At 39.2% G+C, this 25,889-nt stretch overlaps 1 protein-coding gene across 4 annotated transcripts in view; it reads left to right on the top strand.

Moving 5' to 3' along the window:
- Strn3 (striatin 3) overlaps positions 1–25,889 on the top strand; it is an 84,373-nt gene that overhangs the window by 6,074 nt on the left and 52,410 nt on the right. For all 4 annotated transcript variants that reach the window (NM_001029897.3, XM_087551973.1, XM_087551971.1 and 1 more), the window contains 2 exon segments: positions 24,453–24,556; positions 24,946–25,019. In NM_001029897.3, coding sequence (NP_001025068.1) covers positions 24,453–24,556; positions 24,946–25,019 — 178 coding nt within the window.

Here is a 25,889-nt window from a genome sequence, read left to right as displayed (position 1 = left end):
GAGCAGTCGGTGCCCTTAACCGCTGAGCCATCTCTCCAGCCCAAAACAGGCTCATTCTAAAATAATGTCTATCTCACTAGTTTTTAATTTGAGTGGCTTATAGTCCTCCTGCATATACAGGGATGTGGATCTTTTAGCTTACAAAGGAAGAGGTAAGGAAATGTTGCCTGGCTAGCCTGTGGCTTCTGACCATTAGCCTACGGAAGTAGTCCTGATTTATTGTGTGTTCCATTACACTGCTACCATCGCCTCTGCTCATGTGTTCCTCTTGCCTGAATTCTCTAATATTATCAAAATTTCTTCTGTATGCTGTCCCTCTGTTATTTGTATTGGAACTACAATAGAATTATTATAAACTTTAGTATTTTATTGTGGAATGTTTTAAATATATGCTTAGAAAATAGTCTGTGATTTCCCACAAACTGTAACTCATCTTAAAGTATAACCTCTAAGATCAGTCCCTTTCCCCCCGACAGAGACTCTTGTATACCAGGCTGGCTTGTCTCACTGTGTAGAGAAGGATAATCCTGAACTCTTGATAATATTGGGATTATAGGAGTGTAACACTGTGCTTGGTTATTATATGGTTCTGGGGCTGGAACCCAGAACTTTGTGCATGCTGGGTAAGCACTGTGCCAACTGAGCTATATAGCCTTTTACTTGATTGATTTTGTTTGTTTTAACTTACTTCTCTCCATTTGCTTACATGCCATTATTTTGAAGCAGGTCTTGGAACCATGTAATTTCACCCATGACATTTTAATATAAAGCCTGTGTGTTGGCTCATGCCTGTAATCCTAACACTTAGAAAGGCTGAAACAGGAGGATCACTGTTAATTTGAGACCGATTCAGTTAGCTAGTAAGTTCTAGGTTAACCTGAATGGTAGGGAGGGCCTGTCTAAACAAAACAAAGAAAGTAATTTATATCTTTAAAGATAAGGGTTATTAAACACAACTTCAGTATAACTACTATATATAGTTCCTTGGTTTTATCAAATACATATTGTTTAGATTTACAACTTAGATATCTTGGTGTCTCTCTGAATTAGGGTCCATATTGTGGCTGGACCATCTCTATCTCAGTAATTTTTGTTCAAGAAATTAGACAGGGGTCAGGGAAATGGTGCTGATGGCTGCTAAGACTGAGTGTAATCTCTGGGATTACATAGTAGAAGGTGATAGTAGAAGGATAGGAAGCTGTAAGTTGTTCTCTGACCTCGTGTATGTGCTTGAAGACATACTCGCACATTGATACATGTGCCAGGATGCACACACAGCACACAGAATGGGAAGGAGGTAGATCCACCACCACCACCCCGCCCCCCACCCCCACCCCCCGGAGCTGGGGACCAAACCCAGGGCCTTGTGCCTGCTAGGCAATCGCTCTTCCTCTGAGCTAAATCCTCAACCCCCACTGAGCTAAATCCCCAACCCCCATTGTTTCTTTAAGGTTCCCTGTGTCTGGGTTTTGTTTAGCACTATCCTTATGTTGTAGTTTTGGTCTCTTGTTCTGCCCTGCTTCTTTTCCTTAAAAGCTGTTGGCTCTAGGGTCTTGATCAAAGTTGTTTTTTCCTCTCCTGCTCTTCATGGAGGGAAGAATGTGAGGAAACAAACCAGTTTTCTAGGTGGTGGTCAGGTCTTTGACCAGAAGGCATGTGGTTGGTTATGTTACCAGCTATTTGATATTAAGGCTTAGGAATGGTCATTTATAAGGACAATCAATTTTGTTGTTGGTTTTTTTTTAATGTAATAAGCCTAGACCACTCACCTTCTCAGTCTCTAAGTTAGACAGTCCTTTTTATGCTTATTTGTACCAATGAAGTATATGCAGAATGTATGCAAATTAAAAATTTCATTCTTCCTGACATTTGCTTTGATTTTTGGGTGGAATATTGTACATTTATTTTAAGTCACTTATAAGTACTCAGTAAATGTTAGGGGTGATATTTAGTTATTACTTGTTAATAATAGTAAAAGACCTATCTGTCTAGCCATGTATCTATCTGCCCTCCTTCCCTCCCTTCCTCTTTCTTTTCTGAGATAGGATGTCATATAGGCCAAGCAGGCCACAAGTTTACTGTGTATCTGAGACTGACCTCTGGTTTTCTGTCTCTCTCCTAAATCCTTGGAATTACAGACCTGTGCCTGGCTTTATATATGTATTTGCTATGTTTTTGTTTGTTTGTTTGGTTGGTTTTTTTTTTCTTTTTTTTGGAGTTGGGGACCGAACCCAGGGCTTTGCGCTTGCTAGGCAAGTGCTCTACCACTGAGCTAAATCCCCAACCCCATTTGCTATGTCTTTTAATGATTTAATTTAAAGGCATGGGTAATGTCAATTTACCTATCACTCTCCTAGTGATGCTGCTACCAAAGACAATAGTTATATGATTTAAGGATAAAATCCCTCATTGTGAGAATGAGACTTTTATTGGCTCCCAGATGTAATCTTACTATAATAAGTCACTTAAGAGAGTCTAGGCTTTCACTCTCAGAAGTTTCAGATAGAATCTATATTTGTGTGTGTGTGTGTGTGTGTGTGTGTGTGTGTGTGTGTATGTGTTTTCTGTGTCTCATGTGTCAGAGAAGTAGGTGTTAGCTCTTTGCTTCCACATGGAACCTGGGGATTGAACTTAGGTTGTTAGGTTGGTGACAGATTCATTTGTCTGCTGATTATCCCACCAGTCTGAAAATCTGTATTTTGAAAATCCTTGTTTGATATTGTACTTTGCAAGTTGGTGTGTTGTTAAAGATTTTAAAATGATTTTTTTTTTGTGGTCCATGTCTTATTTAATTTCCTAAAAATGATTCTTACTTCCTTTCTTCTAATGGCATTTGAAATTTTAACCAGTGTGTTACTTTCTTCTTTGAAATTTCAGTGACTTGCCCTGCACATATTTAGAACATTTTTTTTTTTTTTTGGTTCTTTTTTTTTTCGGAGCTGGGGACCGAACCCAGGGCCTTGCGCTTCCTAGGTAAGCGCTCTACCACTGAGCTAAATCCCCAGCCCCTATTTAGAACATTTTTATATTTATTTTTAATACATTTTTTGTAAATTGTTTTAAATTTTCTGTCTAGCTGTGAGGAGACACCATGACCAAGTCAACTTACAAAAAAAAAAGAAAGCATTTAATTGGGTTTGCTTATAGTTTGAGTAGGTTAGTCCATTTCCATCATGGCTGGGAGCATGATGACAGGCAGGCAAACAGGTAGGCTAGTTCTGGATCAGTAGCTGAGAGCTTACATCCTGATCTGCAGGGAGGAGGCAGAGAGACAGTAAGACTGGGCCTGCCTGGTGCTCCCACTGACACATCTCCTCCAATAAAGCCTCACTTCCTAATCCTTCCTAAATAGTCTGTTAGCTGGGAACCAAACATTCAAGTATATGTCAGATAATAAAACTTTTATAGTGGCCTAGATTATGGTTTTGTTTCATTATTGAGTTAGGGTCTTCCTAGGCTGGCCTGGTATTTGTTAAGCAGCCGGGTTGGATATTGAACTCCATGAAGTCCTGCCTCAGAAGTCTTCTAAGTGCTGTGTTACAGTTGTGTCCATACCTAGCTTTTCTTTTCTTTTTTTCCAAACCTAGCTTTTCTTAAAGTACTTAATGTTCATTGTGTTGGTTTTTTTTTTTTTTTCCAGAACCATTAAAACTGAATGGGACATACATAAGCTTACATATGGTAGAGGTAAGAGTAGAGCCTTGGTCACTGTTCTATTGCTGTAAAGAGACACCAGTGACCATAGCAGGTCTTATGAAAGAAAACACTTAATTGGGGGCTTTTTATGGTTTCATTGAGTCAGTCTGTTATCATGGTGGTGGGGAGCTGGATCTGTAGACTAGATTGAGTTTGAACTCAGAGGTCTGCCTTCCTCTGTCTCTCAAGTCTTGAGATTAAAGACATGCACCCATGTTTGTTTTTTGAAACACGGTTTTACTATGTAGCCCTAGATGGCCTGGAACTTGCTATATAGATCAGATTGGCTTCAGACTCATATAGATCAGCCTGACTCTGTCACAGAGCACTGGGGTTAAATATGTGCCATCGGATCTGACTTTTTAGTATTTTTATTTGTTTAAGGATAGCTTTATTATTTATTTTTATTCATTGTATTTATTTTATGTATAAGTGTTTTGGTGCATGTATGTCTATGCACCAAATATGTATGTGTCTGGTGCCTGAGGAGTCTAGAAGAGGGTGTTGGACCCCTTGGAATTTGAGTTAGAGACAATTGTGAGCTGTCATGTGGGTGCTAGAAACCAATCAAATATGGGTCCTCTACAGGACCATCAGAAACATTAAGTGCTCTTAACCATTGAGCCATGCCATCTCCACCCCCCATCCTCCCCCACACACCTCTCAGTTTCTAGGTTTCTCTGTAGCCCTTGGCTGTCTTGGAACATCTCTGTAGATCAGGCTTGCCTCGAACTCAGCCACTTGCCTCCCTGCCTTCTGAGTGCTTGGATGAAAGGCATGGACTACCACCACTCAGCTCATCTTCTCTCTCTTTCCCTCTAATAAAATCTCTATTTTTATTTTATGTGCATTAGTCTTTTGCCTGGATGTATATCTGTGTGAGGGTGCTAGAGCTTCTGACGCTGGAGTTACAGAGAGTTATGGGTTGCCATGTGGGTGCTGAGAATTGAACCCTGGTCCTCTGGAAGAGTAGCCTAGTGATCTTAACCACTGAACCATCTCTGCAGTCCCCGTCTTATCGTCTTTATTGAACCAGAGTCTTACTGTGTAGCACAGACTAGTCTGGAAGTCCTTATGTAGCCCAAGTTGTCTTTGAATTTAGTGTGTAGCCTAGGATAGCCTTGAGCTCATAGTTTTTTTTTCAGGCTTCTGAGTGCTAGGATTACAGGTGTGAGTCACCATGATGGCATGCATGCATAATTTTCTTTGAGGTTGTCCTGGAGATTACATAAAAACTTTATAGCATTCAAGCTTTAATATCAGTTTAATTAAAATTGAACATAAATTTTTCCTACAAATCTTTATTACCTTCTTTTTCTTTATATTATTCTCCTACAATTTATATATGTTCAGTGTATAACTAACCAATGCAGACATAATTATTACTAAATAAACTTTCTTTTTAAATTGGGAAGAAAAACAATTCAACTCTCCTTTCACTTTATTTTTTTAAATGGAGGTTTCCCAAAATTGCTCGGACTGACCTTGAGTTTAACTCAGTAACCTGGTTGGCCTCAGATTCACTGTCATCCCCTGCCACATCTCAGGTGTTCATGCTGTAGGTATACCAGTGCACTCAGCTTCTCTTTTATATTTACTAGTGTTGGATATAGATAGGGAGTCTTTCAATTTTGTTTTGTTTTTTAAGACAGGGTTTCTCTGTGTAGCCCTGGCTGTCCTAGAACTTGCTTTGTAAAGCAGGCTGGCCTCTTAACTCACTGAAATTTGCCTTCTCCTGCCTCCCAAGTGTTGGAGTTAAAGGTGTGTACTACTAGTGTGTGTGTGTGTGTGTGTGTGTGTGTGTGTGTGTGTGTGTGTGTGTGTGTGTGTGTGTGTGTGGTGAGTGCAATGTGTATGCAGGTCAGAGGCCAACTTGATGGAATGGAATTTTTCTCATTCCCTGTTGAGTAGATTCTGGGGATTGAAGTCTGGTCACCTTTATTCATGTAGCCAGCTCTCCAGCCCTAGGCAGTCTGTTTCTTTATTTTCATATTAAACCAAGGCTTGACTCTACTCTGGGCAAGCAGGCAGTCTTTTTTTTTTCAGCTTTTTGAATTCATCATTTTACTTCATTTATTTCCAGTGGGAGTTCAGCTGTGATGAGTCACTTTTCTTTGGATGTTTTGTGAGTTTCTCTTTTTCATTGACAGTTTGATTCTGGTATATCATGATAATAATCTCTGAGTTTATTCTATTTGTAATTCCTTGAGCAGTTTTTCATCACATTTAGAAAGTTTCTGACTTTTTTCCAACTAGTTATTCTACCATATCTCTTTTCTTCATTCTCATTTAGCTTATTTAATTGTGTCCCACTGGATTCTGTGGCTTAATTTTTTTCTGTTTTGTTCAGTTCTCAGAATACAAAATTTCAAATTGATTATTCTATCTGCTTTATATCAATTTATTGAGTTTTTCATTTTTATCACTTTTTTCTTTTTTGGAGACGGTGCTGCTTATATCATGGGCTGCACTAGAACTTACATGTAGCTGATGGCCTTGGACTTCTGAGACTCTTGCTTCCACATCCACTGCCAGGACTACAGGTGTATACTACCACACACAGTTTATGCAGTAGGGTAGAGGGCCAATCTAGGCCTTGTATACATGCCAGATAAGCATCTACCAGCTGAGCTACAGCGTGTGTATGACGTGTGAACGTGCTAACATGCATATGGAAGTCAGAGGACAACTTGTGGAACTTTATTCTGTACTTCCTATATATCAGAGATTGCACTTCTTTGGGTATGACTTCTCTCCAGTCCAGTTCTGAAATTTTTAGTTTTAGTTTTAGGTTTTGTTTTTGTTTTTAAACAAAACAACAAAAAACTCCTGATCATGAAAATGCTTCTGTAAGATTGATTGGCCTGTAGGCAAAACCAATGGGGCATTTCCTTGATTAATGATTGATATAGTAGGGTGTGGTGAGAATTCTGAAAATTTGGTTTCTTAAAAAAAAATTTATAAGAAGGTGTTTTTATTTTAATCTCAGGTGTGGGAATTTGGGACTGCTTCAGAGTGTCTGCAGCAGTTGAGTATAATTTGCCTCATGCTGTGGCAGAGATGTGGTTTTGCCAGGTACAAATAGTTTCTGCAGTTGTGTGACATTTGTAATTCTGGGAACTTTTTAGAGGTTTTGTAAACGATAGGGTACTGAGAGTCAGGGTTGCTGGTTGGTGGTTAGTAGTAGTTGGGCGGGGGTTGGTTGTGGTTTGTTAGTAGTCATAATCATGCTCAAAGAAGAAACAAGAAATTTAGATCACAGATTTCTATCACTCCCCTCTATCCTTCTTTCTCTTCTGTCTAATGATAGGCGATGAAACCAAGGATATAAAGAGTGGGGGGGGGGGACGACTGGAGAGAGGGCTCAGAGGTTAAGAGCACTGACTGCTCTTCCAGAGGTCCTGAGTTCAATTCCCAGCAACCACATGGCACATGGGTCACAACCATCTGTAATGGATCTGATGCCCTCTTCTGGTGTGTCTGAAGACGAGAGAGAGAGAGAGAGAGAGAGAGAGAGAGAGAGAGAGAGAGAGAGAGAGAGAGAGAGGGAGGGAGAGGGAGAGAGGGGGAGGGGGAGGGGGGAAGGAGAGGGGAGAGGGGGAAGGAAGGAAACAAACCTCACGAAGTAGCAAACTCTAGCTACAGTATGGACCAATCCATTCATTATGGGATCTCTGGGCAGATAAAGAAGAAAGCAGGCTAAGCAAGCCAGGGAGAACAAGCCAGTAATCAGCACTTCATGGCCTCTGCTTCAGTCTCTGTCTCCAGATTCTTTTTTTTTTTTTTTTTTTGGTTCTTTTTTTTCGGAGCTGGGGACCGAACCCAGTGTCTCCAGATTCTTGCTTTGAGTTCCTGCCCTGACTTCTCTGAATGAATGACTATAAACTGTAAAGTAGAATAAACTTTTTTCTCCCAAGTTATTGTTGGTCATGGTGCTTTGTCATAGCAACAGAAATGTCACTGAGATGTTGAGTAAAATCTGTGTTTGAGCCTTCTTGGGGAACACCATTTATACTTACTTTGCTTCTCCACTATGTTTTATGATATTTGATTCATGTTATACTTTTTGCTGCATACTTAGTAATTTTTTGTTTCATTCGTATTGCTGGAGATTGAACTCAGGTCTTATGCAAGCACTCTCCATTATATGCTTAGTTCTCTACTTTTGGGGGGAGGGTTCACTTAAAAGAATATTTTTTTTTTTGGTTCTTTTTTTTCCCGGAGCTGGGGACCGAACCCAGGGCCTTGCGCTTCCTAGGCAAGCGCTCTACCACTGAGCTAAATCCCCAACCCCAAAAGAATATTTTAATAACAGCAACGCCGAAAGTCAGGTTCACCTTCTTTCTTGGTTGTTTTCTAAACTAATTTTGTATTTTTGTTGTATGTGGTCACTGGCTTCTTTGTACAGTAAGCTTAGTGTGGTGAAAGTGGTAAGAGGATAGAGAAACTAATCAGTTAGTCAAAGTTTCAAATCTTGCATGCCTGGAATATGTTCTTTACCAAGTCCTTTTTCAAATTAATTAACTAATTAATAATTAATGTATGTACTTTGTGGGGGTAGAGGGGGAGCAGAGACAGACAAAAGATAGTCTGTGGGAGTTGGTTCTCTCCTTTTGTCATTTTAGGTTTTAGGGACCAAACTCAGGTAGCAGACTTGGTGCTACTCTCTAAGCTATCTTTCTAGCCCTCTAGTTAGTATATCTTAAAAAGGCATCCAATTCAACCTTCACATTCAAGAAGCTAAGAACAAGACTACAGGGCATTTATAAAGCTAGTTAGTGACAGGAGGGATTCGAATATATATCTGTTTAGATATCCAGGCTAGTCTAGTGTGCTTGGATCAATGTTTTACTTCTTCACCCGATTTTCTGTAATCCCTAAGAAAAGATATTGGAGTTCTAAAACTAAATAGTTTTTTTTTTTAAAATGGCTTTTGGAATCGTCTTGTTCCTAGGAGCAATGTTGAACAGTACGCAGATACTTTAGAAACAACAAGTAGTTTCTAGAGGGATAGCATTTTGGACAGATGTATCTGATGTATTTTTAACTTTCCAGGAAGATGATTTCACAGTTAACTTTGGAAACTTCTCCTAATGACTGTGAGTTACCAGGTAATGGAAACTCTTGGTTAGATGGCAGAAGCAGTGTAAGAAGGCAGTCCCAGTGTGTTGTAGAACTAAGTCAGTGTTATAGTATCTGTCAGTGGTGGGTTGTTTGACTGCAGATCATCTGTGTCATTACTGTCGCTTGTATCAATTTGCATTCTACTTCATACTCATGTCAAGTACTGGTACTTTGATTGTTGAAGACTCATATTAAGGATAATCATAGAGGTCATTTTAAGACAAATTTTAAGTGAAGTTGAAACTTTCTAATGGAATAATTTTATAGTAAAAGGCAGAAGAATTACATGCTATGAGTTACAAGCATTCCAGCCAGAAGAATTATTCTTACTGATTGTTTTTGCTTTCTGAGACAAGGTCTACCCATAGAGCCCACATTAGTTTTGAACTAATGATTTCCTTGCATCTCCAGGAATGCATATGCCTCATAAACTGTTAAAATTTACTATCACTATAAATACACAGTTCGGTGGGGTTAAATACATCAGTCTGTTATACAACCAGTGTACAGAGTGTTTCCTCTTTCCCCAGCTCCTGCCAGCCCTCATTTTACATTCTGTTTCTGAGTTATTTAATATGCTGTGTCTACACAGATCTGACCACTCTAGATATATCATACAAGTGGAATGGCACAGTATTTTTCTTGTGACTTTTGTCCTTAAGGTTCAACCATGCATTGTGTGTTATATGCCAAAATTTCCCTTTATTCATTCGTGTGTTCGCTCTTGCACTTGCTCATGCTCCCCACCCCCGCCGTGTGTGTGTGTGTGTGTGTGTGTGTGTGTGTGTGTGTGTGTCTGTCTGTCCCCATCCCCACTCGAGCTTATGTTTGAAACAGATTCTTATGATGTAGCCCAAGCTGGCCTTGAAGTGACTATATAGCTGAAGATGGACTAGAAATTTTGATCCTTTTTTTTTCTTTTCATGTGCCAGGATCATGAATCTATGCTACCATAATGGCCCATAATTTCACTTTTACATGAATAATCTATTGTATGTATATATGGCTTTTTGCTTGTTTGTTAACTTGTTGATGGACATTCAGACCTACTTGTTAGCTTTTGAGATCAGTACTATTGTGAACTTGTGCAGTTGTTTGAGAGTGTGTTTTCAGTTCTGGATAAAAGGCCAAGAGGTAGGATTGTTAGGTCACATGGTAGTTGTATTTTTTTTTTTTCTTTTTTTCCTTTTTCTTTTTTTTCGGAGCTGGGGACCAAACCCAGGACCTTGTGCTTGCTAGGCAAGCGGTCTACCACTGAGCTAAATCCCCAGCCCCGGTAGTTGTATTTTTAAGAAGGGGCTAGAGAGACGGCTATTTTTTAAACATAACTTATTTATTTTTATTTTATATGCATTGGTAATTTAACTGAGTGTATGTCTATGTAAGGGTGTTGAATTCCCTGGGATGGGTTATAGAGTTCTGAGCTGCCAGGTGAGTGCTCAGAATTGAATCCTGGACCTCTGGGAGAGCAGTCAGTACTCAATCTCTGAGCCATCTCTCCAGCCCAAGATGATTATTTTTCTTTTTTTTTTTCCGGAGCTGGGGACTGAACCCAAGGCCTTGCGCTTGCTAGGCAAGCGCTCTACCACTGAGCTAAATCCCCAACCCCCAAGATGATTATTTTTAAGAAGGGATTCCAGATCCCCATGGCAGGAGGGAATTGTCCTTTGATTGACTTACGTAGCAGTACCTACATAGTGGCTCACAACTGTCCATAATTCCAGTTCTAGGTGATTGGTGCCCTCTTCTGAACTCCAAGGGTTCTAAGCATAGATGTGGTGCACATATACATTGGAGAAAAACCCTCATACATGTAAAAATAAAATACATAATCCTAAAATAATTTTTAAAAAGCAAAATTATGAGAGTAGTTTAGTAAGGTTACAAGCACTTGCTACTTTTACTACAGAGAGCCCAAATTTATTTCTCAGTACCCACACTAGGTAGTTCACAACTACCTATAACTCCAGCTCTAAGGATGTGATGCTCTCTTTGGGCCTCCATGGACAACCACACTCAGGTGCAAATGTCCCCCTGCCCCCCCCCCCCCCACATATAAGTTGGTTATGGGCACGGTGGTGCATGTCTTTAATCCCAGCACTCTGGAAGCAGAGATAAGCAGATATCTGAGTTCGAGGCCACACTGATGAAATCCAGAGTTATACAGAGAAACCCTGCCTCCAAAAAAAAAAAAAACTTGAAAAAATTGGTAAAACTTAATTTAATCTTTATTGATTTTTAAGCTACCCAAATAGAATAATGTATATTCAGTGCATTCAGAGTTCCTTAAAAATGACAGTTCATTTAGACCATTGTACATATTTTTCAATAGTTGCTTAGAGTTGCCTGTGAAGGTCAATATAATTTCTACTCTCATTGTTTATAACCTAGTAATAAAGACAAGTAGATTCGTGCCCATGTTTATTATATGTCACTGCACAGAAGGACTAGCTCACTTATACTTGTAGTTTTGAAAATGGATTCCTAGAGAAAAAGACAGCTAAGCTTTGACTTAGAGAGGGGGTCAAGTGGGAAAGTTGTTTCATGTAGGGGGAATAGCATGTTAGAGGGGTAGAGCTGTAAAGCTTGAACTGTATTTACCAGACTCAGTGAAATGAAAGAATGACAGATAGCTAGAAGTTTATTTTAGTCAGGAAGTAAAGAGAAAGAAAGAAAGGAAAGAAAAGGTCAGGTAGGGTGGTCCCACATCTATAATTCCAGTACAAAACAAAACCTCAGTGAATTGAACCTAGTTGTGTCTAGTCCATTTTCTAGGGAAGGTGAGGTAAAAGGATAAGTTCAAGGCCATCCTGGGCAATTTAGGTAACCCTGTCAAGATAGGAAAAAAAAAAAAAAAACCCACAAAAGAACTGGCTATATGGTTTGGAGAGATGACTCAGTGGTTAAGAAGCTCTTCCAGAGATCCTGAGTTTAAATCCCAGCAACCACATGGTGGCTCACAACCATCTGTAATGGGATCTGATGCCCTCTTCTGATGTGTCTGAAGACAGCTGCAGTGTACTCATATAAATAAACAAACCAAGAGGGGGGGCTATATATACCTATTTGGTAGAGTACTTGCCTACTATGTGTGAGACTCAGGAGTTCAACCCCTAGGCCCAACACAAACCCAACAAAAACCCAAGTGTTGGTAAAGATGTGGAAATTGGGACATTTGTATGCCAAAGATAGAACTGTAAAATTATGATAGTTGCTTAAAAATATATTTTCAATTTTTAAAATTTATTTTATGTATTTTGGTGTTTGGTTTGTATGTGTGTACACCATGTGTGCGCAGTGCCTGCCTTGACCAGAAGCAGGAATTAGATTCTCTGGGATTGTAGTTAAAGAAAATTGTGAGCTACCATATGTGTGCTGGGAATGGAACTCAGGTCCTCTGGAAGAGCAGCTAGTATTGCCATTGAGCCGTCTCTTTGCCCCAACCATATCATTATAGTAATGCTGTGCTTCAGGTCCTTCCTTTTTTAGAACAGTGACAGGTAGGACTTATGCTATGACATTTTTAGGCAGTTTGGTCATATTGTCTGATATTTTTAAAATACTACACCCTGTGATCTTCTTTGTAAGTTAAAGGACCCCTCCATATCAGCCCCCTTATAAATCACAGTACCTGCCTGGACAGTGTTCATTTAGACCTCTTATACTTAGATTTGCTGATATTTCTCTTTACTTCTTGGTTCATTAGCCCAGAAGAAAATTGTGCAGAAGCTCTTCTTACCTACTTTTACATTTCTTTCCCTTCATTCCTTCTCTTTCTCTTTTTTCTCCCTTCCCTTTATGAAGTGGAAACTTCTGGTTTCTTTGGAAAGTCTGTTGGATGGTGTTTTGATGGGGCAAACAAAGGAGTGTTTTCCTGAAGCAGACACGGGTGAAAGGAAGTTTTGGTAAGCAAACACATGAAAGGACATGTGATGAAAGATTCTTTGTATGTATTGGTCTGCCTTCTATTTCGTAGTTGAACTGCATTTGTCAGGACTCCATAGAGAGAAATGGCACCAGAAAACCTCAGGAGAGATTTCTATGGCTTCAGTGGACTTGGGCTGATTGGCAGAGTTGATACAAACTCGTGCTGAGGCAAGACCCGTGAAGGACAGACGCGTGGTGATTGGAAGGAGTATAAATAACTGAACAGATAGTGGTAGGAGAAGGGCTTGTCTTTGCTTGGCTTGTTTACATAGCTAGCTTTACAACGCTTATTAGTTGTTTTCACTGATCTCTGCTTGCTTCATTGAGAAAAATAGGACAAAAACTGCTGGTGTCCCTGGTGGTCCTGGTCCCTGCTGCTGACTTGTGCCAATTGGCTAAGGCCTGGCTGTTTTTGTTAGGTTATGCTACCTCTGCTGATTTGTGTTTCCCTATCCTGACACTACCAAACTAGACTACTGATATATTTGTAACGTGTTTACGAGTGGATTGAGCAGCCACTGCTGAAACTGCTGATTTCCTGAAAACACAGATGAGATTTGCTCCAAAAGATTTCTAAAAAGTTCCGCTTCCCTGTATCCGAATAACCTTTCTTTTCCACTACCTCTGGTGGGTGATGGGCAAAAAAGGAGGTTAAAGCGTTTTAAAACCCATAATAAAAGTAAGATTTAAAAGATCAAAACTGCACACCTTTCCCCTTCCCCATTCTCCTCCTGTTTCTTCTTTTTCTCCTCTTTTCCTTGAGTACCTCAAACTTGCTATATAGTTGAGACTGACCCTAATTTGTTCCTTCTGCCTCTGCCTCCCAGGTTCTGAGATTACAGGTGTATATTCATGGCTCCAGATCCATTCCTGTGAATTGTAATGTCACAGATACTCATACTTTCTGAGTATTGGTATTATACTGGTATACCAGGATAATTTGCCTAAGGTCAATTCTAAATGTTTGTTAGCATTTGGAATATGAATTGGAATCTATCTGTACCATCTGTTTGTAAATCATGTATGTAGTTGTTTGTCTGACTGTCTAATCTTGGTTACAAGGGGCAGGGTTTCTGTGTGGTTCTGGCTGTCCTAAAACTTTGGAGACCTCCCGCCTCTCAACACCCCGGCACCCCCCCCCCCCCACACACACACCCTGGACTAGCTAAATCCTGTGTTCTTGTTTCATGTGCTACAATTCTGTTTCTTCTTTATCTCTTTGAAGGTTGCTGTTGAGGGCAGGCAGGTCTGGGTCTCCTCTGTTGGTGTGCATGCTGTTATGTTAAAGACGAGGACATTCTTTGGGATGGAAGGTGACCAGTCAGGCTTGTGGGTAGTGTGTACACCAGAGTGCCGGGCTGGGTCCTGGAGGAAGAAGTTGTATGACGCTGCTCTACAACTTGAACTGCAACAGACTGCTTTTTGTGAGTTAGACTCCATGCCTCCATGCCTTTTTCTTTCTTTCTTTTTTTTTTTTTTAAGACAGGATTTCTCTGTGTAGCCTTGGCTGTCTTTGAACTCGCTCTGTAGTTCAAAGGCTGGCCTCTAACTTAGACTGTTTCTCTGCTTTCTGACTTCATCGGACTTTTCTAATTGGCTGCTCAAATTATTATTAAGTATCTGTTAATTCTTTTTTTCCTCCCCCCCCCCCCTTTTTTTTTTCAGAGCTGGGGACCGAACCCAGGGTCTTGCGCTTGCTAGGCAAGCGCCCTGCCACTGAGCTAAATCCCCAACCCGGTATCTGTTAATTCTTGAAGGGTTAGTTCAAATTCAGCTGTCAAAGTTATTATGATAACACTGGTTAGTGATTTGAATATTTTCTTCCTGAGTTATTTAAAAGCTATCCTTCACAAAAAGAATTAAGTGATTGTGTGGTTTGAATAGAATAACCATCCATAAGCTTATATATTTGAGGACTTGGTCCCCAGGTGGTAAAACTGGTAGGATTAGGAGACATGGCCTTGGTGGAAAAAACGTGTCACTGGGGTTGAGCTTTGAGGTTTTAAAAGACTGCTGGTGTTCTCCCTACTTTGGAATCAAAATATAAAGCTGCCATTCCTTTGCTCCATTTTGTAATCTAGCCCTCTGAAACATAAGCCCAGATAAAACACATTGTTTTTATACATTGCCTTGGTCATGGTGTCATATCACAGCAATCACACAAAAGTAACTAAGGTAGTGACTTTATTAATTGGTAATTTAAAAAATCTTATACTTTTTAATGAAAAGAATTAGATTTAAACCTTTTCTTGGGCCATTCTTGCTAGAAGAGGTCATGGAATTTTAGAGACTTAAAGCCTAGGGTATCTTGAAATACCTGTAGTTGAAATGGCTGTGCTGTGTGTCAAGTGAGAGACTGTTTTGTAGGGTTTGTAGCTCTGGCTAGCTTGGTACTGTGTAGCGTACACCTCACATTTCTGGCAACCCCCATGTCTCATCCTCCCTAGTGTTGTGATTCACTTCTTGCACCATTGTCTTTCTCAAGGTTAAGTATAGAGATTGTGTTCACTTTTAACCGCCTTGGAAAATTTAATAGTAGGTTACATGGACAAATGTTGATTATACTGTAGTATAAATTTTAAGTAGAAATACTGGGTTCCTGAAACCTACAGTTATTTCATCTTATTCATGTTCAGATTTTCAAATAAACACATTCTTAATTTCGGTCATGAGTGTTTTGAATTAGTATGCAGTAGAGTAGTAAAGTCTGAAATTAGAACATATTTATTTGGACCAAATGAATTCCCCTTTAATCATATAAAACATTTTTGCCTTATTTTAAAGTAAAATGTCAAAGGTAGAATAAGTACAATTGTTAAGAATTGTACATGTTGGGGCTGGAGAGATGGCTCAGAGGTTAAAAGCACTGACTGCTCTTCCAGAGATCTTGAGTACAATTCCAGCAACCACATGGTGGCTCACAACCATCTGTAATGGGATTCAATGCCCTCTTCTGTGTATGAAGACAGCTACAGTGTACTCACATACATAAAATAAATAAATGCTTCTTAAAGAAAAAAAAAGAATTGTACATGTTGGGTGTGGAGAGAACTCAGTGGCTAAGAGCTCTGGCTGCTTTTCCAGAGGACTCAGGTTTAATTCCTAGGAGATCTTACACCCTCTTCTGATATCCTTGGGCAACTATCCACATAAAAATGTATTTATTTTATTTATAAAAATAAATGCACAAAACTAACAAAGAAAGCCTTATAAAAGTGAATTACACATGTAAGATTATTTCCTTATTTTATAATCCATAAAGCGGAAAACTATAATTTCTAACATTGTTCAACAAGAGCAAAGGTGTTTGCCTGAGGATGTAACTCAGTTCATAGAGTGCTGGCTTGCTTAGCATGCATGGATAGCCCCAAGGGGGTTCCATCCTCTATATCACATAAAACTGGACATGCTGCTACACATCTGTAATCATAACACTTGAGAGATTGAAGCAGAATAAGGAGTTTGAGGTTATCTTGGGCTCTTGAGATCTTGTCTTATAAAAACTAGAACAAAAATGGGACCTAAAGAGATGGTCAAATGGTTAAGAGCACTTACTACTACTGCTCTTCAGAGGGCCCAAATTCACACCAAAAATCACCTGTATCTGGTGCTTCAAGGGATCCAGTACTGCCTTCTGAGCGCTGCATCACACATATGTGCACACAAATACTTTTACACCCATAATAAATCTTTAAAAAATACTTTCATGTATGCCAAGCATTGCTTTGTATAATACTATATCAATGATGTAGATATAGAAAAGATAGAAAAATTCATACCGTATTTGAACTTACATTCTGGTGGCATTTGCCTAATTTAAGTATTTATGAAAAAAGGATTGGATTCCAATATTTTTGATCTGAAAGTGAGCTGACCAGTATTTTTTATTCTGCTTGCTAATTCAGATAATTTTGCTATACTGGCTTAGAGCTTGTTATTGTTAAGAATTCTAATTCAGGATAGGCAAGAAGGCTTAGCAAGTAAAAGGTGCTTGCTGCCAAGGCTGATGACATGAGTTGTATACATGCAACCCACATGGTCAAGGAAAGAACCAGGTCCCCTACAAGTTGTCTTCTGACCTTCATTTGTACTCAGTGATGTGCATAGTCCCCATATCCCTATACACACAAAACAAAATTTAAAAATATTCTAATTCAGAAATGAAGTTAATGCAGGTTTTAGATGTGAATGTAATTAATACTGTCACATTTACTTCTTTAACTGATTTTTTTCCCTGCTAGTTATAGATGCTTTATTGTTTTATAAGCAAAAGAGTGTATTCTAAACTAAGATTGTCTAAATTCAGGTCTTAGTGGTTCCACTGTTTCTCTTGGGAAAAAGCAAGAGAATTTCCTTTAACAGTGTACTTCTCTGAACTCTTCTGTAAAGAAAGTGGGGGAAATACACCAAGTTATAGGTTTGTTTGTAAGGCATAAATGAGACTTACCCATATATATTTAACAAATATTATAGATGGCTATTTATTATCTCTATTATCTATTCCAGAATTTTAAAAAATTAAAAAATTATGATTTTTTTTTGTTAAGCATGTAGGGGCAAGTCTTACCTGAAGTAAGAAGGCTGTTTATAATCTTATTTACATGAAATAAATACACACTTTTTTAGAAGCATGCGTGTGTGTTTTGAACCCTTTGTATGATTATTTACTGTATTTGTATGTACTTGTGTGTGTACACACTCAGAGGCCAGAGGAGGATGTAGCTGCTCTTGTCTGTCTGCAACTGTTCTTTTGACCTTTGAGGCAGGATCTCTTCTGAAACTGGGTTTCTCAAATAAGCTGGAAGCCAGCAAGTCCCAGCAGTCCTCCTGCTTCCCTTGGAGCTGGGATTGCAGTCATGCACAAGTGGCCTGGCTTGTAATATGGGTGTTGGGTCCAAACTCTAGTTTTTACAGTTACTTGGCAAGCTCCCTTAACCATCGAATCATTATTCTCAGCCCTTGAATGATACCATTTTATATGCGTGTGTGTGTGTATGGGAAGGGGGAGAATTCACTTTATATGTTAGTGGTTCACCTGAAATTATTTCTAACTGAATCTTGTTTTAGTAAAGGGTACTGGAAAGGGAAACAATTGTGACTCGTTTAGACTGATCCTGCTTGAATCAATATTAAACGTTTTATGCTGGTGACCTCTAGTGGTTGTCCCCAAACATCAGCAAATACTATATAGTTCTTTTGTCTAATGTTGAATGAATTTAGGAGATATGTAAAACATGGTACCAGATGTTGAAATTCAGGAACAAGGTTGGGTTATGCTGAGTTATTAACTAAAATTGGCTAGGTAAAAACAAGTTTGTATAATTTTGCTTTGGTAATGTGTCAAGTTAACTACTTCCCTTTCTACTTTGTTCATTTGAGACAATGTCTCTCTGTGTGCCCCTGTCTGCCCTGAAACTGTGTGAACCAGCCTGGCCTGGAACTCAGTGCTGGGATTAAAGGCATGCACCACTATGCCTGGCTTACCTTTCTACTTTTTAGATCAGGGTTAGTTAAAAACAGCCATTGATGTCACCAGTTAAAGTATTTTGCTGGTGTTTAACAATTTTTTTCTGTTGGGGAAAACATTTCTTTGGAGTACTTACCTTGCAAATATGAAGCTCTGGACGCAAACCTCAGCACTCCAGTTAAAAAGGGATGGGAAGTCCTACCTTCGTTGACCCAACCACACATTCCGTTGTAGGATGCTCTTTCCCCACTTTTAGCTTGTTGAGGCAGGTCTTGGTACTTAGCTTTTCAGGAAGCCTGGGATTCATCATGTGGTACAGGCAGCTAAATGCTCTCACCTCTTACACCTTTTGGGTATTGGTGTTGCACACCTTTTTGATCCCGGCCCTTGGGAGGCAGAGGCAGGTGGATCTCTGTGTTCAAGGCCAATATGGGGGCTGGAGAGATGGCTCAGAGGTCAAGAGCACTGGTTGCTTTCCCAGCAGTCCTGAGTTCAATTCCCAACAAACACATGATGGCTCACAACCATCTGTAATGAGATCTGATGCCCTCTTCTGGTGTGTCTGAAGACAGCTACAGTGTACTTACATATAATAAAGAAAAATCCTACACACACACACACACACACACACACACACACACACACACACACACACACACACACAAAGGCAAGCATGGTCTATAGAGCAAGTTCCAGGACAGCTAGGGCTCCATTACACAAAGAAACCCTGTCTCTATAAACACCATGATGACACTGCCGCCGCCAATGACGCTTTTTACTAAACTTTATTTAGTGTATGTGTCTGTATCTGCTTATCTTTGTGTGCATGCATATACATATGGAGGCCAGAGGACAACTCTCTTCTATGAGTGAATTGTTAATTTTTTTAAAATATTTATTCATTTATTATATATAAGTACACTGTAGCTGTCTTCAGATACACCAGAAGAGGGCATTGGATCTCCTTACAGATGGTTGTGAGCCACCATGTGGTTGCTGGGAATTGAACTCAGGACACCTGGAAGAGTAGTCGGGTGCTCTTAACCGCTGAGCCATCTCTCCAGCCCAAATGTTAATTTTAATATAACTGTATGTAGTAAATTAACACAGGGGCTGGGTTTTTTAACCCTAGCTAGTTCCTCAAAAACGACAGAGAAACCAAGATTTAGTTAAGGCTTTACCTCAATACCTGGGCAGTCATTTGATCTATTTTCATCCCCTGAACTAATCGGCTACCTCCCAGCCAAAATCCTAAAATACTTGCCTTTAGGTCTTTCATTCTTCAGCCGCAGCGCTTTTCAACACTTTTCTTTCTCCATGTGGTGGAATCTTACTCTTCTTTCTGGCTGGTGGGAGTCCTTCTCTATTCTATATTCTCAGCTATTGATGATCAGCTTTTATTGATTGACAAGGCAGAGAATAAATGGTAAGAATTGTTTACACAAACTTGAGACAGGAGATTCTTGGCATAGCATTACAATTCCGAGTCCCAAATTGAAACACGCTATGTGGACAGAGAAAAATGTGCATTTGAAAAAAAATCAGCATTTGAATGACACAAGGATAAAATTTACCCAGTATATAACATTATGCCTATATAACTGTCTACCAAAGTCTCTCAACTGTGAATAAATTATATGTTTTCTTACTCAAAGAGGGACAAACCAGGGCACAGTCACAGTCAAAGCAAAACCGAAGTCCGGCAGTATAAAGCTCAGAGTTAGACCCTGGGGGCCTAAGATCTTCTGCACGCCAAAGGGCTTGGCAGCCCCACTTTTCTGGCTTTACCTGGTACAGCACAGAAGCCTTGTCTTTAAGGCTCAGGCCAGCCAGCTCCACCCCACATCTGCCACTGTGTTCCCAAACTGCTGGGTTTCTCCTACACCTTTAACCTTATTCTCACCTAAGCTCTCTTCAGGGACTTTGACCAGCCAAATGGTGCCAGAGCCTCAGCTTCACCCTATGACCACTTCAGTCCTGAGGCTCTGCTCCCACTGAAATTGCATCCCACCCTTACCAAAACCTTTCTTGGCCTCTTAGTGCATGTACTCTATGACTCCTTTACACCACTTGGGAGACACTTACACAACAAGTTCAACTGCTAGTATGAAATACAGCCTTGGTCTTCTCTGAGCTATAACTTTGTGTGCTGATCTGAGGAAATATTTTCCAGAAGATTTTGCCTCAGTGATGCTGGTTCCCCCTCTTCCCCTTTTTGCTTTTCTTTCTTTCTTTCTTTCTTTCTTTCTTTCTTTCTTTCTTTCTTTCTTCCTTCCTTCCTTCCTTCCTTCCTTCCTTCCTTTCTTTCTTTCTTCCTTTCTTTTCTTTTCTTTTCTTTCTTTCTTTCTTCCTTTTTTTTTTTTTAAGGCATGGTCAGGCCTATAACAGCAATACCACAGTCCCTATACCAGCTTCTGTCTTAGGGTTTTATTTACTGTGTGAACAGAACCATGACCAAGGCAACTTTTTTTTTTTTAATTTTTTTATTTGTTTATTTTATATATGTGAGTACACTGTCAATGTCTTCAGGCACACCAGAAGAGGGCATGGGATCCCATTACAGATGGTTGTGAGCCACTATGTAGTTGCTGGGAATTGAAATCAGGACCTCTGGAAGAGCAGTCAGTACTCTTAACCACTGAGCCATCTCTCCAGCCCCCTCGATTTTCTTTTTCAAGATAGGGTCTCTCTGTGTAGCCCTAACTCTGCCTTGGAATTAAAGGCATGTGCCACCACTGCCCAGCAATGATTTGTCTAGGGGTGTGTGTGTGTGTGTGTGTGTGTGTGTGTGTGTGTGTGTGTCTGTCTGTCTGTCTGTCTGTCTGTCTGTCTGTCTGTCTGTCTGTATCTGGTTGTGTATATGAGTTCAGGTACTCACAGAGGCCAAAGGTTTTATATCTCCTTGGAGCTATGGGCAGTTGTGACCTGCCTCAAATGGGTATTCGGAATTGAACTTAGGTCCTCTTGAAGAGCAGTAGGATACTTTTAACCACTGAGTCATCTCTACAGTCCGATGCCGGTCACTTCTTAATCATAGCTGATTCTTTAGCTGCAGATTTTTTTTTTTTAAAGTGGTTTCTTTACATAGCTCTGACTGTTGGGAACTCACTATTTAGACTGTAGGCCGTAGACCAGATTGGCCTGGAACTCATGGAGATTCACTTGCTTCCTAAGTGCTAGAATTAAACTCAGATTCTTAATTTAAAATATTAAATGGTCTTGGTAGAGCCTTTAAGAGACTCCAAACTTGTCTCTGAGGCTTGACAAGCCAGGCCTCACTCACATGCTCTGCACTGCTTTCAGCATTATCTCTACGTTCCCACACTAGCTTACTAATTATTAACACTCAACACTCAGTTTTCTAGCCCAAGACTTTCCACAACCTTCCTAAAAACATGGGTCTGCTGTCCCAGCAGTACCTCACTGCCAGTACTAAATTCTGCCTTAGGGTTTCTGTTGTTGGGATGAAACACTATGATAAAAAGCAACTAGGGGGGCTGGGGATTTAGCTCAGTGGTAGAGCGCTTACCTAGGAAGCGCAAGGCCCTGGGTTCGGTCCCCAGCTCCGAAAAAAAAAAAAAAAAAACCAAAAAAAAAGCAACTAGGGAGGAAAGGATGGGTTGTTTTCAACTAACAAATCTCTGGGTCATGTGCTGTCACTGAGGTAAGTCAGGGCGGGGCCTGAAGACAAGAACTGAAGCAAAAGCCATGCAGGAATTTGGATTACTGGCTTGCCTCCCACCCCTTCCTCAGTTTGCTCTCAGGACCACCTGCCAGGGGTGGCACCAATCACAGTGAACTGGGTCCTCCCCCATTCATCATTATGAAGAAAATGCCCTTCCCCTTTCCTTTAGGCAGTCTAATGGAGGAAGCATTTTACTCAGTTGAGGTGTCATTTCACAAATACCCAAATACTTCTAGCTTTGTTGAGGTGACAAAAACCCAACCATGATATTTAGCATCTTTTTTCCTTCCCAGTGGTCAGGACTGTTTTGGCAACTAAAATTCTTTGTAAATTTTACTTCTTTAAAGGTTTATTCTCTCTCTCTCTCTCTCTCTCTCTGTGTGTGTGTGTGTGTGTGTGTGTGTGTGTGTGTGTGTGTGTTTGCGTGCGCACGTGCCACTGGTGCTAGAGTTAAGAGGCGGTTGTAAGCTTTTTATCTCTTCTACTTCACTGCCAACACCATGGATGCCTACCAAGACCAAACTGGTCCTCTGTAAAAGTTGCATGCACTCTTCATCTCTCTTTTTAAGAGAGATTGTTGAGCCATCTCTTTTTATATATAGCTATGCAGACATACATTTGGAGATTGAAATTAAATCTCGATTAATTTAGGTGAATATCAATGGTTTTAGCATGGTGGGTTTGTTAGTCCATTTTCTCTTTCAGTTGCCATTTCTAATACTAAACTGTGTGTGAGAATCTCATACATGATTATGTTATTAATAGGTATCTTTTGGTTTTGATGCTATTGTATTGTTTTCTTTTTTTTCTTTTTTTTTTTTTTGGCGCTAGGATTACAGGCATTGTTTACCATCTCTGACTTATAAATTTTTTTGAGGTTATATTTAAGTGTTTACAGAGTTTACAGAGTTGAGTGCTACTAATGGTAAATTAGGACCTATAATTACTGGAAGTCCTTTATACTTAACTAAGTGCTAAATCTGTTACTTATTTGATCAAATGTAACCTTTACACTTTGAGTTGGATTAAAGCTGATAAATACTTGACAATACTACTAGCTCAGAGTCATTAAGCGCAGAATATAAGGCAATAAAGAAAAAGTTACAGACTTGGAGAGGTAGTTCTGTTTGCAAGGTGCTTGTCTTGCTATATATACTAGCCTTAGGACCTGCATTCAATCCTCATAATGCACTTTAGAAAAAGAAAAGGAAAGGCTAGAACATTTAGGAGCTCCAGCTGCTCTTCTAGAGGACTTGGGTTCAGCCCCTCAGTACTTACATGGCAGCTCACAACCATCTCAAAGTCCTGTCCCTGGGAATTCAACGCTCACTCCATAGGCACTGTATTTACATGGTGCACAGACATATGCAGACAAAACAGGGTCTCACAGTATAACTTTGGCTGTCCTGGAACTCTAGATGTAGTTTAGGCTAGCCTTGAACTCAAAAATAACTATCTGCTTCTACTTGCCCAAATGGTGGGATTAAAGGCATTCACCACCATACCTTCAAAATTTTTTTAAAGAAGAAAACCTTTTTTTTTTAAATAGTAGAAGTGATAGCAAAAATATAAGATACCACAAAACAAATGGTAACTGAACTATTTGTAATACTCTGAAATTATTTTCAAGAATTGAACCACATTTGGAATGGGATGGTAGAATGGAAATGTATAATAAAACATTTTTGGCTGGGCATGGCGGTGGTGTATGCCTGCAGTCCCTGCACTCAGGAGATAGAGACAGGTGAATGAAATTTAAGGACAGTCAGGTATCTAAAATAAGACCCTATCTCAAAAGCTAATTATAGTTTTAATCATTTCAGAAAAGATGCTATGAGATGTTTCTGTACTTTGAAGTTTCTTATTCTGAAAGATCTTATTTGAGAATATGATTTTAGTTTTTGTAAATATTAGACTAATTTAAGTACAGACACACATACTTCGATGTTCAGGCCATTGGTTGTTTCATTTTCCTCTATATCTTCTCTCCTTGTGGCTGCTTTATTTGTTGTCCTGACATTAAACCTCATGATCCATTTGTTTTTAGTATTATTTATTCAACTGATTACTCTCACCAAAGTATGGATAAGACCACAGCCTTAGTTCAGTCTTATTTTCAGATCTCTAATTTTTAATTAAGTTATGGGAAAAAAAAGTAACGGAATCAAGTGGATGTTAGGTTCCTGTCCCCCTTACCTTGCACAGCGAGCTCTTGGTGACCCTCTTTCTCTATGGGTACTCCGTATTCCTACCACACTCCGAGTTTTTAATTATCCTCACTTTTATCCATAGAGTTTCTTCCAGGGTTATATAAAGATTAAGCATTAATTTTATTAGAGGCTCTAAATTATCTTAAGGCAGTAGCCTCTGTATGGTTATTTTTATTTTCAAAGAGATTATGTTATCTAGTAGAAAGTTTGGTTGACCATTTCTATGAGTTTTGTCTTGAGGTCATGCATAAAAATGCTGCATTTTACATTATTTTTCCTATTTTAATTTGCTGTTTGTAGTTGGTTAAGGAAAAATGAAATAAATGTGTCTTAATGTTTTTAGGCACGAATTGCATTTTTACAAGGTGAAAGGAAAGGTCAAGAAAATTTGAAGAAGGATTTAGTGAGAAGAATAAAGATGTTAGAGTATGCATTAAAACAAGAAAGGTATGTACATTTTATTTGTTAATGGACTAGAACAGTGCTATTCCCATTTATATCATTGTATACCTTATTGACATCTTTTTCACATTTTACTTTAGTTTGTGTATATAAGAAGAAAAGAAAAAATGAGAAGTAGAAGTAATATATTTTACCATATATTTCAGATGTTTTCTCTCTCTAAAGATAAGGAGAAATGTATCTTATTACATACCTGTATTTGTTTACTTGGGTAATTTTCTTTTGTATATTTTAGCTATATTTCTGTACATTTTCAGTGTTTTTGGAAAAAACTTTAAAATGGACACTTTATTTACGCTTTGTTATTAGAGTAATGCATAGCAGTACTCAGTTATAAAAAATAATTATTTTTTTGCCAATTGTTAAATTTTCAGGGCAAAGTATCACAAATTAAAATATGGCACAGAACTGAACCAAGGTGATTTGAAAATGCCCACCTTTGAATCAGGTAAACTTTATTCTTTAAAAAAAAATTCATCTTTATGAAACAAGCATGTACTTTTTATCCTGATTTTGATTTTATAGCATCAGATGAATGATTATTATAAACTGTAAAATTTGATGGAAATTTTTTCATTAATATATTTTTATTTAAAATTATGTTTGTATGAGTATACATGTATGTGCACACGAGTGCTGGTGTCAAGTATAGAAAAGGGCGTTAAACTCCCTGGAGGTAATGTTACAGATAGTTGTGAGTTACCCAGTGTTGGTTTTGGGAACTGACCTTGGATGTTCTGCAAGAACAGTATAGAATCTTACTAATTCATGAACCATCTCTCCAGCCATTGGTGAAAATATTAAACAAATAAAAAATTGTTTCATCTGCCTATCAATCCTATTTTCTCCAAAGTGAAACCTATATAAAATTATGGATACATTTTTGCTAGTAATTAAAATCAAAATATGCTAAAGTAACTTTTTTTTCCTGTAAGCAATTTTTATCCCTCGTGTATGTGTATGTATATTTATTTATTTATATTTGGCTGGGTGTGGGCTACATGTTTTGAATCCTACCACTCAGGAGGTAGAGGCAGGCAGGTCTCTTGAGTTTAGGACCAGCTTGTTGTACATAGTGAGCTCCAGGCCAGCCAAGACTACATAATGAGGTTCTGCCCCCTTCCTCTCCAGTGTTTTTTCATTTGTGTGTGTGTGTGTGTGTGTGTGCGCGCGCGCGCGCGCGCGCGTGTGTGTAGGGCAGTCCGAGGACCACTTGGGAATTAACTTCTGAACTTCTCTCATGTGGGGTTTGGGTGAATTGGGCTCAGGTTGTTTGATGTGGCAGCAAACATTAGCTCAAGCTTAATTTTTAATACTT

The sequence above is a fragment of the Rattus norvegicus genome, chromosome 6 (genome assembly GCF_021556685.1).
Source record: "Rattus norvegicus strain SHRSP/BbbUtx chromosome 6, alternate assembly SHRSP_T2T, whole genome shotgun sequence".
NCBI lineage: Eukaryota > Metazoa > Chordata > Mammalia > Rodentia > Muridae > Rattus > Rattus norvegicus.
Note: the sequence above shows the minus strand (reverse complement) of the source record. Positions and strands in the feature narration are given on the sequence as shown.